General features: G+C 33.7%; 1 protein-coding gene across 2 annotated transcripts in view; it reads left to right on the top strand.

The window, feature by feature from the left end:
- The first annotated feature begins 337 nt into the window (after positions 1-337).
- LOC110018683 (probable methyltransferase PMT23) overlaps positions 338-16,188 on the top strand; it is a 23,338-nt gene continuing 7,487 nt past the window's right edge. The window contains exons 1-6 of one of the 2 annotated variants that reach the window (XM_020716081.1): positions 338-900; positions 1,323-1,472; positions 2,117-2,387; positions 2,473-2,583; positions 14,926-15,097; positions 15,472-15,732. In XM_020716081.1, the coding sequence (XP_020571740.1) occupies positions 364-900; positions 1,323-1,472; positions 2,117-2,387; positions 2,473-2,583; positions 14,926-15,097; positions 15,472-15,732 (1,502 nt within the window). In that variant the 5' untranslated portion in view covers positions 338-363. Of the gene's footprint in view, positions 918-1,322; positions 1,473-2,116; positions 2,388-2,472; positions 2,584-14,925; positions 15,098-15,471; positions 15,733-16,188 lie in introns of both variants that reach the window. The other variant, XM_020716082.1, reaches the window with a different exon arrangement.

Genomic DNA, 16,188 nt, shown 5'->3' with positions numbered 1-16,188 from the left:
TAATTTTGATAGATAATTAATTTATGATTATTTGATGAAATTTTAAAAAATATTTATGTATGAAGTTGTTTAGTTAAATAAAATTTAATTAATTTAATAATTTAATAATGTCTAATTAATAATTAATTAATGAATATTAAGTACCGTTATTTTAAAATCAGCGTCATAAACTTTTAATAAAAAATTATATACTTAGTTAATAGTTAATTAAGTATTAATATATTTACAATAATAGAAATTAAAGTAATCTTAATAATTTAACTAATAATTTAAGCAGCTAAACAATTGTAAACCTGTAGACATTAATCAATAATCACATAATCCAGAGAATAAAAGAGAGAACTGCTCCATCTCTCTCCTTTAATGGCGACGACTCGAAGCCTATTATTGATCGAGGGACGGAATCCCTTCCTCCTAACCATTGCTTTCCTCCTCACCTCCTTCCTCATCATTGTCTTCTTCACCACCGACACCTTCAATCGATTCTCCTCTTTCTACTTCCTTTCCTCTGATCATAAATCCTTTCATTCCAGTCCTTTACCTCCTCAATCCCAGCTCATAGTTCATTCCACTCCAAACCCTCGGGATTCCTCCGCCTCCTACGCAGGCGATGACGCGCTGATGCCGGGCGAAACAGGTGAAGAGAACGGGAATCGTGAAGATGGCGAAGAATTCACCGCGGAGCTTGATTTCCACTGGGAGATCTGCGGGAATGGGAAGGATTACAAGGCGGTGGATAACATTCCTTGCTTAGATAACATGAAAGCGATAAAGGCTTTGAAGTCGAGAAGGCGTATGGAGCACCGGGAGCGCCATTGCCCAATGCCAAGCCCGAGATGCCTCGCCCCCCTTCCTCTCGGTTACAGAGTACCGGTGCCTTGGCCGAAGAGCAGAGATATGGTGAGATTGAGGGTTCGGTAAGAAATTAAAACATGATGCGTTTCCTTTTATGTTATGGTCACGCCCCGTCTGTACTTATATGTTAGCATAATTTGCGTTTAGCGTTAATGAAGATGACAAATCGCCATTCATCGTGCCTTAAGGAATTAGACTTTTGATTAATTCACCCCCCGCCCGATAATTCAGCTATGCCGCTAACAATTACAATAGCATTCTTGAAGCTAAGCTAAATGCAAGAATGAACTTTTTGCTGAATTTACGAGTAATATTCGAATTCATTTGTTAGCGTGATCATCTACTAGTTTATTCTGTAAGCTAAATACCTCTACTTTTTTATCTATTGGTTATCTAAGTCTGGTAATTTTATAATCCAATGATTGCTTAATTTTTGCTTGATTTTAAGTTGATTATTTTGTTTCCAGATATGGTATGACAATGTTCCTCACCCTAAGCTGGTTGAGTACAAGAAGGACCAGAATTGGGTCCGAAAATCTGGAGACTATCTTCTTTTTCCTGGCGGTGGAACTCAGTTTAAAGATGGAGTAAACAGCTATATTCAGTTTATTGAGCGGGTATGCAGAGAAATTCTTATAGAAGAGCATGTGAAATCATATACATCAAAGTGATTTTCTAGATTATGACTGCTACAGTTCTGTTACATTTTCATCTACCTATTAAGCTTATTTAGATCCTTTGCATGCTATGGATTTTTTTTCAGATATTTTGGTTTTGCAAACTGCCGTTACTTTTCAAGTTTATCTTACATGGCACAAGATCTCTCCTCAGAGTACGGAAATAGCATGTATGTCCTAATATGTTTGGGAAAGAAATGTTCTTACCTAGTTGAAAATGAATATCAGTAGTCAGAATGCTTTTTACACGTATTAAATGGGAAAAAAAATGTTTAAGGAATTGTGGTGTATTTATCTAAATGTGTATTTCGTTATCAAGTTCACTTTTTTGATGTCTTTTCTAGAAAAAGCTTTGATAATTTTGTATGAATATTCTTCTTGATTTCACTGTTTAATTTTATTATTTTCTCTGTCGTTGCTACGACCCAATTCTTAGACACTGTTTGTTTTTTAAATTTGTGCCTGGTAGCCATACTGGTTTCTCATATAATTTCCATTTTTTTATCTATGCTAAAAAACAGGCAGCACTATTTGTTTTTGTATAGGTGACAACTTATTATTTTCTTACTTGTTGGATGACCTAGGCTTTGCCTGCTATTGAGTGGGGTAGACATACAAGGGTTGTGCTTGATGTTGGTTGTGGTGTTGCAAGCTTTGGTGGGTACTTATTGGATAAAAATGTCATCACTATGTCTTTTGCACCAAAGGATGAGCATGAGGCTCAGATACAATTTGCTCTTGAGCGAGGAATTCCAGCCGTTTTGTCAGTTATTGGGACCCAAAAATTGACTTTCTCTGATAATGCATTTGATCTAATTCATTGTGCTCGGTGTAGGGTGCATTGGGATGGAGATGGTATGTATAACCTTTCCAATAAATTATAATTGCTTATAAGATTTCCCTTCATATCCCTCTAACCAAACATTATTTTCAATAATAGGTGGAAAGCCATTAATAGAGCTTAATCGAATACTTAGGCCTGGTGGGCTTTTTGTCTGGTCTGCAACACCAGTTTATCGTGATGATCCGAGAGATCAGAGCGTTTGGAATGGTTAGTCTTTGTTTCTTTCATGAGTTAGTTTTGAACAGTTAGAATTTCTAACCAAATTAGTTTTTGTGAAAGGTGAAACATAAAAGTATTCGTTGTGTTAACTTGGTAAATATAGATATAATTACTAGTAACTAAATCTGGATTTCTTATTTGAAAATATTCAAAAAAACCTGCGCATGAGAATCATCTAAAAATAAATGGTGATACTTTCACGAGGATATCAATAAAGCCATGAAAATATGAGAAGCTGAGATTAATCTATGCCCTTATTGCAGGGAACATCCTTTCATTTGATATTCACGGTTGTTACTCTCAAAGTATTTTTGAGGCTCTTTCTACATTTGGATGTCACGCGATTGGGTGAAAAGATAAAACTTTCTTTTTATCAAGATTAAAGGCAATTAGAAACTATGAACAATTAAAAATGGATAGAAGAAAGATATATTTTGTCGTATTTGTTAAGTTGATGCGACTAAAACATCTATATTTCCTCAACCAGCCTTATTTTTCCTCTTATGAGAGCACATCCATATATTTGGATTTATTAGTTACATGAAATTTGAAGTAATTCCCACAAAAATGTTAATGAATTTCCACCCATTTCACTTTTGGAAGGGGGATAACCTTCTTTTTTTGTTTAAAAAATTTTAAAACAAGAATTAGAACCAACAACCCTATATAATGGTTAAAAGCAAAGAAATAAAAATAAATTAAAACATTCAAGCAAACTATGATTCCTACTATTTTTTATTGTTTTATGTAGATTCAATTACCTTAAATCACTCAATAATGTTTTTATTTGACTAACGAGTGATGGTGAATTGAAACATTGTGAAACAAAGCTTAACAAAGTTTATGATCAGTACTTTGTGATCATAAACATGTAGTAATATGCATATTAACAATTTTTTGGTCACGTGATGACATTGATATCATATAACCATCAATCAAGAATGACATAAATCAAGTGGCTAGAATTAAGAGCTTCCTTATTTAAATTAGGAGTTTTCTATAATGAGGAGCTAACTGATTTAAATTGCTTCCAATTTTTCTCGTCTGATTTACCTCTCTTGTTAATTGTACATATTCTTTCATTATAACTGAATATATTTTGATTAGGAATATGTATTAGATTACCTAAAATAGATTGTTCAGATTTTTATTTATTGGAATGAAAGCAAAGGAAAAAGGTTTTGAGCTAATTTTCTCAAAAGTTGTTATGGTATTAGAGCTCTCAGGTTTCTATTGGTCGTGATCCATCGCCTTCTTCTTCCTTTGTACAAAGAACATAGATGACGTCTTCTCCTTCGCTGCTTGGTAAAACCCAACAAAGCAGCGCACGTAGAAGTTCGGCTCTCTACTTCCTTTGCGTGCACCTGGTTCTTCTCCTTCGGTCTCAGCGAACTCAACTTGGGCAGCGCACACAGAGGCTTCGACTTCTCTTCCTCCTCTTCGATCGTGGCTCGATGCTGCAGAACAACCAGCTTTGACCCTCTAGGATCTCGTCGTCTCTTTCCCATCAAGCTTGGAGGGCGATTGTATCACATGGTCCGTCACGAAGGAGTTTCAGATCTCGATGCGCGGTGATCCTTTGCGTAAAAGCTTTCTCAGTGCATTGTGGGTTCTTGGTTTTCTTTGGTTTTAGGTTGATTAATTTTGAACAACAACTTTCTTGATAATTAACTTGTGAGTTACAATTCTGCTCAGAATGTCATCTGAGAAAACCCCTTAAATCTTAGCTATCAGATTTACGGAAAAAAATTATGCAGCATGAGAATTTCAGTCTAAGATATTTTTGAAAGGGAAGAAGCTTTGGGGTTATATGATGGTTCTTCTTCAGCAACCACAGAGTCGAAAGAGCTTGGTCAGTAAGAGGCAAATGATGCTTGGATTGTTTATTGCATTTTGGGATCTATTGAGGTCCATATGGTAAATAATTTACAATCATTTGACATAGCTAAAGAAATGTCAAAATATTTGAAATGCGTCTACAATCAAGATAATATTGTCAAACGCTTTCAATTGAAACTTGATATAAGTAATTATAGTCAAAGTAATCTCTCGTTTCAACAATATTATTCTAGCTTTCTTAATTTATGGAGCGAATATTTTGGTGTTATCTATGTTAAGGTGTCAAAGGAGAGTTTAGTTAGCGTTTAGGTTGTTCATGAAGTGAGTCATCGTGATCAGTTTTTGATGAAGCTCAGACCTGAATTTGAAACTACTCGGGCTGAGTTGCTGAATAGAGATTTGCTTTCTTGTTTGGATGCATGTTTTGGTACTGCGTGATGAACAAAGATTAGCGACACAAACCACTATCGGTGCAGCAGGAGGATCATCTGAAATAGTTAATGTTGCATATGCTGCGCAGACCCGAGGGAAGGAAAAAAATGCAGTGTTAGAACTACAAAAAAAATTGGTCATATTGTCCCATTGTAGTAAGAAGTTCTGTAATTATTGCAAGCAATAGACATTATTAAGAAGTGTCATACATGGCTTCAAAACCACAAATCACAAGCCCTTCATGCTGCGGTATCCTATTCTCACAATCTTGGTTTGATCCACAGTTGCTAGCAATAATCAACATGTTCTCACACCAGATATGGTTCAATAGATGATTCTCTTTGTTTTTTCTGCTCTGGTCTTCAAGGGAAAGGTAATACTATTACTTCTGTTCCTTCACCTTGGTTAGTCTGACACCAAAAATCATATGACGGACACATCTAATTTATTGCACAACTCTCGTATACTAGCACTCAACATTTTTAGATTACTGATGAAAGTAATATTCCAATTACGATAGTTGGTGATATCAGCTCCTCCTTTCGACATGTCTTGGTTTCTCCTAAATTATCTATTAACTTACTTTTTGTTGGTCAAATGATGGATAATAATTATGATGTACACTTTTCTCGTGATTGTTGTATTGTGCGGGATCAGGTATCGGGGAAGGAGATTATTTCCATTACAATTTACTGTTCCTCGGAATTTTTCATTAGCTTATTCAGTTGTTGAAAATAATGCTGGCGTCTGGCAAGACGATTAGGTCATCCAAATAATGTTGTGCGAATCATTTATTGCAAAGTGGTGTTTTTGGTTATGCAGATAAAAAATTATTAGTTGACTGTTTTTCTTGTAAACTGATAAAAGTAAGACATTATTTTTTTCTATTTTGGGTAGTTATACCAATAAATTTTTTGACATTATTCATAGTGATGCTTAAGGAATTACATCAGTTATTTCACATGTTCAGTATAAATATTTTGTGACATTTATTGACAATTATAGTCGGTTCACATGGATCTATTTTTTGCATTACAAAACAACAGTATTTACCGTGTTTCAAACATTTGTGACACATTAAAATTCTATTATCCATTTGTATTAAAATCTTACAGTCTGACAATAATGATGAATACATGTCTCATGAGTTTCAAGCATTTCTCCTTAACAAGGGTATTGTTTCACAACGTTTATATCCTTATACACCTCAACATAATGGAGTCAGTGAACGAAAAAATCGACATCGGTTGGATATGGTGCGCACATTGTTGTGAGAATCTTCTATTTCAGATAAGTTTTGGACTGAAAATTTATCAACTGCAGTTTATCTGATTAATCGTTTATCATCTCAACAATTGAAGTTTTATTCTCCCTACTATTGAATTTTTGGTAAACATTCTGATTATCATATGCTACATACTTTTGGTTGTATTTGTTTTGTTCATTTACCTGCTCATGAACGTCATAAGTTGGGAGCCAGTTTGTTTGATGTGTCTTTATGAGTTACAGTCATAATCATAAAGGTTTTGTGTGTTTTGATTCGATTAATAATCGATGATGTATCTCTCGGGATGTGATTTTCTTTGAACATGAATAACATTTTCAGCATCATCTTTCGACATTCGATATTGTTGTACTTCCTCACTTTGATGATTCTTCTTTTGATAAACGGTTTAAGCTTGGTCTTGTCTTGACATGACACCTGTCACCTTCATCTCTAGTCCTTCTTGACTCTGCTCCTGCAAATGCTCCAACGATTCTTTGATGATCAATTAGGCACATTCGTCCTCTAGATAGATATGACTATTATGCAATTTTAACTAATACTACAGTTCTCACCTCTTATTTTCAGGTTGCTAAACAGACTTGTTGGATAAAAGCTATGCAAGATGAACTTCAGACACTTCAAGACAATCACACTTAGGATATTGTTTCATGTCTAACAGGTGTTAAATCCATTGGTTGTAAATGAGTTTATTCTCTTAAGCTACGTTTTGATGGTTCCCTTGACATATATAAGACAAGATTGGTAGCTCTTGACAATCGACAGGAATATGTGATTGATTATAAAGAGACCTTTGCACCCGTGGCTAAGATGAAAATTGTTCGGTTTGTTCTATCTATTGTTACATCTAAAGGCTGGTTCTTATGACAAATGACGTTAAGAATGCATTTTTGCATGGGGACCTCTAGGAAGATATTTATATGACTCTAAGCTTATTTTCTACACCCTCACATGATATTTGTTAGCTCAAACGGTCTCTATACGGTTTGAAACAGGCTCTACGTACCTAGTTTGAAAATTTTCGCAATACTCTTCCTAGCTTCTTTTTATTCAAAGTTAGTATGATTCTTCATTATTTCTTTGCAAGACTGACAAGAGAATTTTTTTAATTAGTCTATGTTGATTTTATCGTCATTACATGATTTGATACTCAATTGATGTCTCAATTACAGGAGCATCTTCAGGGTTCTTTTCATATGAAAGATTTGGGGTCTTTAACTTGTTTCTCAGGTCTTGAGGTTCATTTTTCTCTCGTAGATATTTTTCTTCATCAACATAACTATATTAAGGAACTCATTGCTTTGGCTTGTCTCCAAGAGGGTCGTCCTGTTGATACTCCTTTGAAAGTGAATGTTAAATATTAACGGAATGATGGAGACTTTCTATCTGATTCATCTCTGTATCGACAACTTATTAGGAGTCTCAATTGTCTGGCTATTACAAGTCCTGATATTTCATTTGTTGTGCAACAAATTAGTCAATTTATGCAGACATTTACTCATCTTCATCTAGCTGCAGTTCGACGTTTTGTTAGTTATTTGAAAGATACTTCTCATCATGGTTTGTTCTTTTTTCGAAGTCTCCTATTCGCTTAACAATCTATTGTGATGTTGATTGGGTCAGATGTTCTGATATACGTCGATCTATTACCCGTTGGTGTCTGTTTCTCGACAATTCTTTAATTTTTTGGAATAGTAAGAAACAAGATTGAGTATCTATGTCTTATACTGAGTCTGAATATCGTGTTATGTCCTCTGCTTGTTCTAAGATCATTTTGCTTCGGGGTTTGTTAGCTGAGTTTGGTTTTCCTCAACTTGAGTTTACTTCTCTTTATGCTTTATGCAGTTATGCAGATAATACTAGTATTATCCAGATTATTGTTAATCATGTCTTTCATGAGCGCACGAAACACATTGAACTGGACTGCCATTCTATTCGAGAACCTTATAATAATGATGTTATTTCTCTTCCTCATATCTTCTCTGGTCTTCAAACGGCTGAAATATTTACTAAGGATTTTTCTTGGCATTGTCATCAGTTTTTTGTTGGCAAATTGATGCTTCTTGATCAATCAACATCAATTTGAGGGGGGATATCAATCAAGAATAACAAAAATCAAGCAGCTAGAGTTTGGGGCTTCCTTATTTGAATTAGGTGTTTCCTAAAATTAGGAGCTACCTTATTCGAATTGCTTCCAATTTTTCTCTTTTGATTTACCTCTCTTGATAATTGTACATATTATTTCCTTATAGCTAAATATATTTAGATTAGGAATATGTATTAGGTTACCTAAAATAAATTGTACAAATTATTATTTATTGGAGTGAAAGCAAAGGAAAAGGGGATTGTGCCAATTTTCTCAGAAGTTGTTAATAACTACCATCTTAGAAGTTCTCACTTCATGAAATCATAAACAATTCTTATGATGGAATGGAACATATGGAAATTACCAAAACTATGAAAGTTAAGTTCAATCTAACCGTCATCCCAATTAGAGCATTTCATTATAGGGATGTGGATGGATTTGAACTCATAATAAATCAGTCTTCTCATTGCATCAATCAATTTTGTTTCTAGTTTCTACTGTTTAAGTTCGTTGATCGAAGGACCATAAAGGTTGGGTTCACTTCTTTTAGTTTTTTGTTTGGGCTTGAATTCATTCTCCAAGATGATATAAGCACAGTTTCATTGAAGGAAAGTGATAAAGGTTTCAATTGATTGATCTTCATTGTAGATGGACTTTATCTCCAATGAAGTGTGAATCTTCTTTAGTATTGATTTCATGGAAGATATACTTGCAATGTAGATAATTTCTGCTTAGTTATTACAATTAAGGATCGTAGACTATGTCTAGAGTTTTAATTCACATCATTTCACACAAAGAATGAGCCATTGCCCAATATTCAATTTTTAGTTTCAAAATTAAATTTAGCTACGATGGCATATTTCTAATACACTAGATTTACAATCATAGGTCCAATATTCTAAAAAAACAGATATTTCATCCCTAATATATCTATCATAGTTTGCTTCAACAAAGTTTCAATCCTTAGATGACTATATTTTAGATACACAAGAACTTTTTCTAGATATTTCTTGATAAATCTTATAGTTCCTCTAACATTTCTTCTTTGAACTTTGCAAATATTGATTAACTAAACCACTAACAAATGATGTATTAGATTGGGTGACAAATAGATTGATAAGTTTGCATGCAAGATGCTGATAATTGAAACATTTTCATAGCTTTCAACATCTTCAACTTATTGTAAGGTTTTTATTAGTATTGTCAGTAGCCTCGCAACCAAGAATATTGATTCCATCATATTTAATTTGAAAGAGAGAAATATCTTTTTTACTATATGTAAATTTGATGTAAAAAAAGGTGTTGTGGATGCATAAATCTTTTGGGATGAATGAGGATTATGCAAATACTATTTTATTTTTGTAATTTCTTATCTATTAATCACATTGAGTAGAATGTTGCCAATCTATACAATAGGAATTACTCTATTAGAGAAAGAGTGCAAGTATAGATAATATGATCAACAATACTACTTCACTGTTAAATATTATGAAGAACTTTGCGAAGTTCATGAAACCAAGCATGAGGATATTGTTTTGATCCTCATGTTATAGTTTTTCATACACACTTTTTACTTTCACAGTAAATAGGAATTATATGTAAAACCTGTTTTATTCACACATTAACCCTTTTATCCAAATGACTTCACAACTTTAAACAATTTTTTGTATTACGATTATTTAATATATTGAACCACCACAGAAGGCAAATAAGATTTCTAATTGATTGTGTTTCCAATCACTTTAAATACAAAACAAATCAACAACTTTATAGTGTCCACATTTGTAAAAAAAAATCTGAATCTATGTACCCTGCAATCACTTCATGTAGAGTCGCACATGTGTATCTGAAGCCCAATTTATATGTTCTATTGGGATACCTTAGAAGACATGTTTTTTCTTTTCAATGATTTTTAGATGTAATATATAAATGCTTGCAAGCCACATTGAAATCATATGCCAAATCAGGTTAGTTGCAAACTATCACATAAGTAGCGCTTTCACCTGCATTTTGGTGAAGTACCCATGTTAGGGCTTCCTCTCATCATCATTTGATGGTGTCTCATCTTTGCTTAGCTTCACATGTTAAGCCAAAGGAGTTAGATTTGAATCTCGTATTTTAAACATATTAATCACCTGTTTCAGGTAAGAAGTTTGGGAATGAAATTGTTCCTTGAATATTTCCTTAACTTTACTTTAAGAATCGTCATTGTAGGATATGAATCTTTTATATCAAACTTGGCTTCAAGAGATCCTTTAACTTTCGATATTTTCACCATGCTTTCACTAGCAATCTGCATGTCATCAACATGCAAAATGAGATGAATCATTTTTAAAGCTTCATGATCCTTGTAAGTAACACGAGAGTAATAATCATTTTTAAACTAAGTTTTGACATTTAATCATCAAATTTCATGTAACAAATTATCAATGATTATTTAAGTTCATACAAGGATATATTAAGAAGACACTTGATTTTCAGCTTCACTTCATTGAAACCATCAGGTTGTTTCGTGTATTCCTTCTTACAAATCTTCATAAATACTTGTTGTCTTCACATCAGTTTGTGCAAGTTTCACGTTGAAGTGACTAGGTATGGGAAGCAAGATTTTGATTGATGTGCACAATTGGAGATAATACTCTTTTGTAGCTAACACCTACTTGTGAGAAGCCCTTCGTAATTGATTTTTCATTGAATATCTAACTCCTTCAAATTCAGTGAAATCTTCCCTTTTTCTAAACAAACACTTGCAACTAATTAACTTTTGGTGCTTCAGTGTGTCCGCCAATTTTTTCCTTAATGAGCAATGACTTTTTTTCGTTACTCCCCATGGGTCCTTTGTACAATTTTGACTCTTTTCCACTCATCAAACTTGTAATAAAAGTATATGTTATGTGATTAATATGTCCATACATTTGTAGTTCTTTGATAACATGTTTATTGCCAAGCCATTAGTATTTGCCTTTCTTCAATAGTTTCTTGTCCAAATTTGTTAGAACGAGCTTCATCTGGTTGTTGATCATTGGCTTTTAACTTTCTTGGTTTGGCTGATCTGCCACAAGTTCTACTGTCTCTTTGGCATCATTTTGTTTGTCTTATGCTTTATTTGTTAAAATTTCTTTGGCTTTTTGCTGCAAAACATCCCTACTAATCATGCATTTTGTACATTCTGGCTCCAAACACCATAGCTGATACCCTTTTAACTTCTAGGTAGCTAGTAAACTTGTATTTCATTGAATGTTGCTCGACCTTGTTTTTTTTTATGTGAGCATAATGTCACCTTCCAAAAGAGCTTTTCGGGATGGTGGGCAGCCCAGGACTTAAATATTGTTTTTCGGCCTTACACCTAGCCAATGTGAGACTTTTTGTCCGTGACATTCTCTTCCACCCAATCTTCCACCCAATCACGTGGACGCCCTCGTCACGGATCTGTTCTACCGAGGGTCTCACTGGACCATGGAGAGTCCACACACCTGACAGACAATAATCTGTTCTGATACCACTTGTCATCTCCCAAAAGAATTCTTCGATGTGGTGGGCAGTCCAGGTCTTAAATACTGTTTTTCAGCCCTACATCTAGCCAATGTGGGACTTTTTGTCCGTGACAATAATGTCTATATCCAATGACCTTTATGAAGGAGTAATCAACTGGTCTTCCACCTAAAAGCTTCTTGAGGTGCGTTGAAACCAATAGCTAAGAATTGACATCTATTGGTCAAGTATATCATAGTCGCAGTGCTTCTTTACCATTTAGATTCATCCATTTGGAAGGTATACAACCATTTTGCAAGGGACCTCTTTATATATATGAATTCAAGCTCCCTTCAAACACCGATGGCCGACTCCACAACAATCTCTCTTATAACTTTATCTTCAAGATTCAAGGAGGATTGCACTATGAGCTTTGTTAGCACGATCTAGTTGGTTTCTTTGCACATTCCTTTTTTCAATACTTCTTCTGACAAAGTTGCATCCAAGCCTTGATTTGTAAGCAATGTCTTCGTCTTTAGTCTCCAGATATTAATTCATTTTTTCATGTAAACTCCTTGATATCCCATCTTTCCAACATCATCTTCAGTCTTTGATTCTTGATCCTCCGATGTCAATTTTAAGAACAAAATATCTTTTAATACTTCTTGATTGAAATCTTTCCTGAGATTAAAGAGTTTATCGACTCCAATTACTATTGTTGTTTTCCAGAATCGAAGTCCTTGAATTTGCACTTCTCTTCAAACCTCCTCCCTTCAGCCAGTTTAGCCTTTTCTACCAGAGTTCAGGTTGTGGACAGCAACAGAAGATCATGAAAATTGCAGCAGTAGACTGTGAAGTCCTAATTAAGGATAAAATAATCCTTACCATTATGAAATAAAATTCTAACCATTTTAAAAATTAGAAACAAAAGATGAAAGTTCAACTAATGACATAGGCTAAAAGACTTCAAGTATCAAATCCCTTTTTCTTTTTTTTTTTTAAATTTGAGCTTTCCTGCCATTGTTTTCAGTTACCGCCACAAAATTTTTATTCTCTCCTAAATAATTCACTTTATGCTTTGGGAGTTATAAAATATAAATATTAATGAGATTTGCTTTTTGAGCTTCTGGATGAGCTTTACTGGAGAAGGTAATCTGTTACGAAGTCTCTTACGTTGAGAATTCATCGCGGCTTATATATGAAGCACATATGCTTGCAACGGTAGACTGAAGCACACAATCCTTGAAAGTTCTCTTCTTCCTGAATGTTGTTACTGATTTTTTAATTTATACTGCCCAATAAAAAAAAAAAAGCGAGGAGATTATTTCTGCAAGAGTAATCCTGTTTTATTCATAATGAACACCTAATTACTTAATTTTTAATGAATATTTTTGACCAACCATGAGTGCACAGCCTTTTTTTTTAAAAATTATCTGTTGAAGTTAGATGGTACAACAGTATGAATATTACTTTACTTTTTGGGGGATTTTCTCATACCACACAATTTTTATCCAGTTTCAGATGCCTAAATTTTGATATTTTACTTATATAACATCCAAATTTTAAATATTTCAAGCATATGTTGGGATGTGATTATGACACCAAAGTGTTATGTAAGATAATGTCTATATCCAATGACCTTTATGAAGGAGTAATCAACTGGTCTTCCACCTAAAAGCTTCTTGAGGTGCGTTGAAACCAATAGCTAAGAATTGACATCTATTGGTCAAGTATATCATAGTCGCAGTGCTTCTTTACCATTTAGATTCATCCATTTGGAAGGTATACAACCATTTTGCAAGGGACCTCTTTATATATATGAATTCAAGCTCCCTTCAAACACCGATGGCCGACTCCACAACAATCTCTCTTATAACTTTATCTTCAAGATTCAAGGAGGATTGCACTATGAGCTTTGTTAGCACGATCTAGTTGGTTTCTTTGCACATTCCTTTTTTCAATACTTCTTCTGACAAAGTTGCATCCAAGCCTTGATTTGTAAGCAATGTCTTCGTCTTTAGTCTCCAGATATTAATTCATTTTTTCATGTAAACTCCTTGATATCCCATCTTTCCAACATCATCTTCAGTCTTTGATTCTTGATCCTCCGATGTCAATTTTAAGAACAAAATATCTTTTAATACTTCTTGATTGAAATCTTTCCTGAGATTAAAGAGTTTATCGACTCCAATTACTATTGTTGTTTTCCAGAATCGAAGTCCTTGAATTTGCACTTCTCTTCAAACCTCCTCCCTTCAGCCAGTTTAGCCTTTTCTACCAGAGTTCAGGTTGTGGACAGCAACAGAAGATCATGAAAATTGCAGCAGTAGACTGTGAAGTCCTAATTAAGGATAAAATAATCCTTACCATTATGAAATAAAATTCTAACCATTTTAAAAATTAGAAACAAAAGATGAAAGTTCAACTAATGACATAGGCTAAAAGACTTCAAGTATCAAATCCCTTTTTCTTTTTTTTTTTTAAATTTGAGCTTTCCTGCCATTGTTTTCAGTTACCGCCACAAAATTTTTATTCTCTCCTAAATAATTCACTTTATGCTTTGGGAGTTATAAAATATAAATATTAATGAGATTTGCTTTTTGAGCTTCTGGATGAGCTTTACTGGAGAAGGTAATCTGTTACGAAGTCTCTTACGTTGAGAATTCATCGCGGCTTATATATGAAGCACATATGCTTGCAACGGTAGACTGAAGCACACAATCCTTGAAAGTTCTCTTCTTCCTGAATGTTGTTACTGATTTTTTAATTTATACTGCCCAATAAAAAAAAAAAAGCGAGGAGATTATTTCTGCAAGAGTAATCCTGTTTTATTCATAATGAACACCTAATTACTTAATTTTTAATGAATATTTTTGACCAACCATGAGTGCACAGCCTTTTTTTTTAAAAATTATCTGTTGAAGTTAGATGGTACAACAGTATGAATATTACTTTACTTTTTGGGGGATTTTCTCATACCACACAATTTTTATCCAGTTTCAGATGCCTAAATTTTGATATTTTACTTATATAACATCCAAATTTTAAATATTTCAAGCATATGTTGGGATGTGATTATGACACCAAAGTGTTATGTAAGTAAATATTAAATTTTAGCTTTTAGATATGTGGATAGATAAGAACTGTGCGGTATGCATGTAAATCTCCATTTCTTTTTTCTCCTATTAATGATTCCAGCTTTTATTTTTTCCTACAGCCATGGTAATTTTAACGGAATCTATCTGCTGGAGAGTAGTAGTGAAAGCTACCGACGCAACTGGAATTGGACTTGTAATATATCAGAAGCCGACCTCAAACAAATGCTATGAAGAGAGAAAAGTCAAAAATCCCCATTTATGCACTCAGAAGAACAGATCTAGTATATCATGGTATGGTCCGCTGATATTTATTTACTATGTAAGTTATTAGAGGCATTTATATACATACCATCCAATTCTTATTCATTTACATATCACCTAAATTTTGTTTTTTTACATTTATACCACCCAAATCTTTCACATCATTTTAAAAATACCAATATTTTGACTTTTAAAAATTGGAATACACCTGTTCATGTGTAGGTAGTGTGGCATATGTAACAAATGGAAGTTTAGATGTTAGATATGTAAATACATAAGAATCAGTGTTATATATGTAAATCTTCCAAATTATTATTGCCCAACTCAAATAATAATTGGGCTAAGGCTAATTATTAATACGATGTTATTTCCTTACAACTTCTCGGGCTTTACTGGTTCTCTAGGTATACTCCTCTGGAAGATTGCCTGCCTCCTGTCCATATTGCCAACTCTGACGTGCGGCGGACCTGGCCTGTTTCCTGGCCTGAAAGGTTAAATGTTTGGCCTTCAAATATATTCAAGTCGAACAGTGAGACAGGTGAAGAAAGATTCTATGAGGACACTAAGAGTTGGGAAGTACTTGTATCAGGTGTGTACATGCTTGATCTAGAAATCAACTGGTCAAGCATCCGTAACGTGATGGACATGAATGCTAGCTTTGGAGGGTAAGTTTAACCTTTAGGGGCATTTACATGCATACCACCCAGCTCCTATGTATTTACATATTTGTCACCTAAACTTTACTTTTTTATCTTTGTACCACCCAAATTTGTCGTATCACGTAAAAAATACCACTATTTTAGCTTTTTAAAATTGAAATACACATTTTCATACTTGGGTAAAGGGGGCTATACGAAAAAAAATGAAATTTAGGTGTTAAATATGTAAAAACATAAGAATTGAGTGGTATATATGTAAATCCTGTTAAAACTCAAAATAATGTGGTGGAATACACACATTTTCATTAATATGAATAAGGTTATAAATAACCCTTACAATAATCTTGTAAAAGGAAAAATAATAAAAGGTAAATGATATGAAAGGAAGGGTATAACACTTAATATCTCTAATAATTAATTCGCATTAATTATTAGGAGATATAGGAAATAACGTAAAATAGG

The sequence above is a fragment of the Phalaenopsis equestris genome, unplaced genomic scaffold (assembly GCF_001263595.1).
Source record: "Phalaenopsis equestris unplaced genomic scaffold, ASM126359v1 Scaffold000030, whole genome shotgun sequence".
In the NCBI taxonomy this organism is placed as follows: Eukaryota; Viridiplantae; Streptophyta; class Magnoliopsida; order Asparagales; family Orchidaceae; genus Phalaenopsis; species Phalaenopsis equestris.
This window is presented reverse-complemented; position numbering and strand designations above follow the sequence as displayed.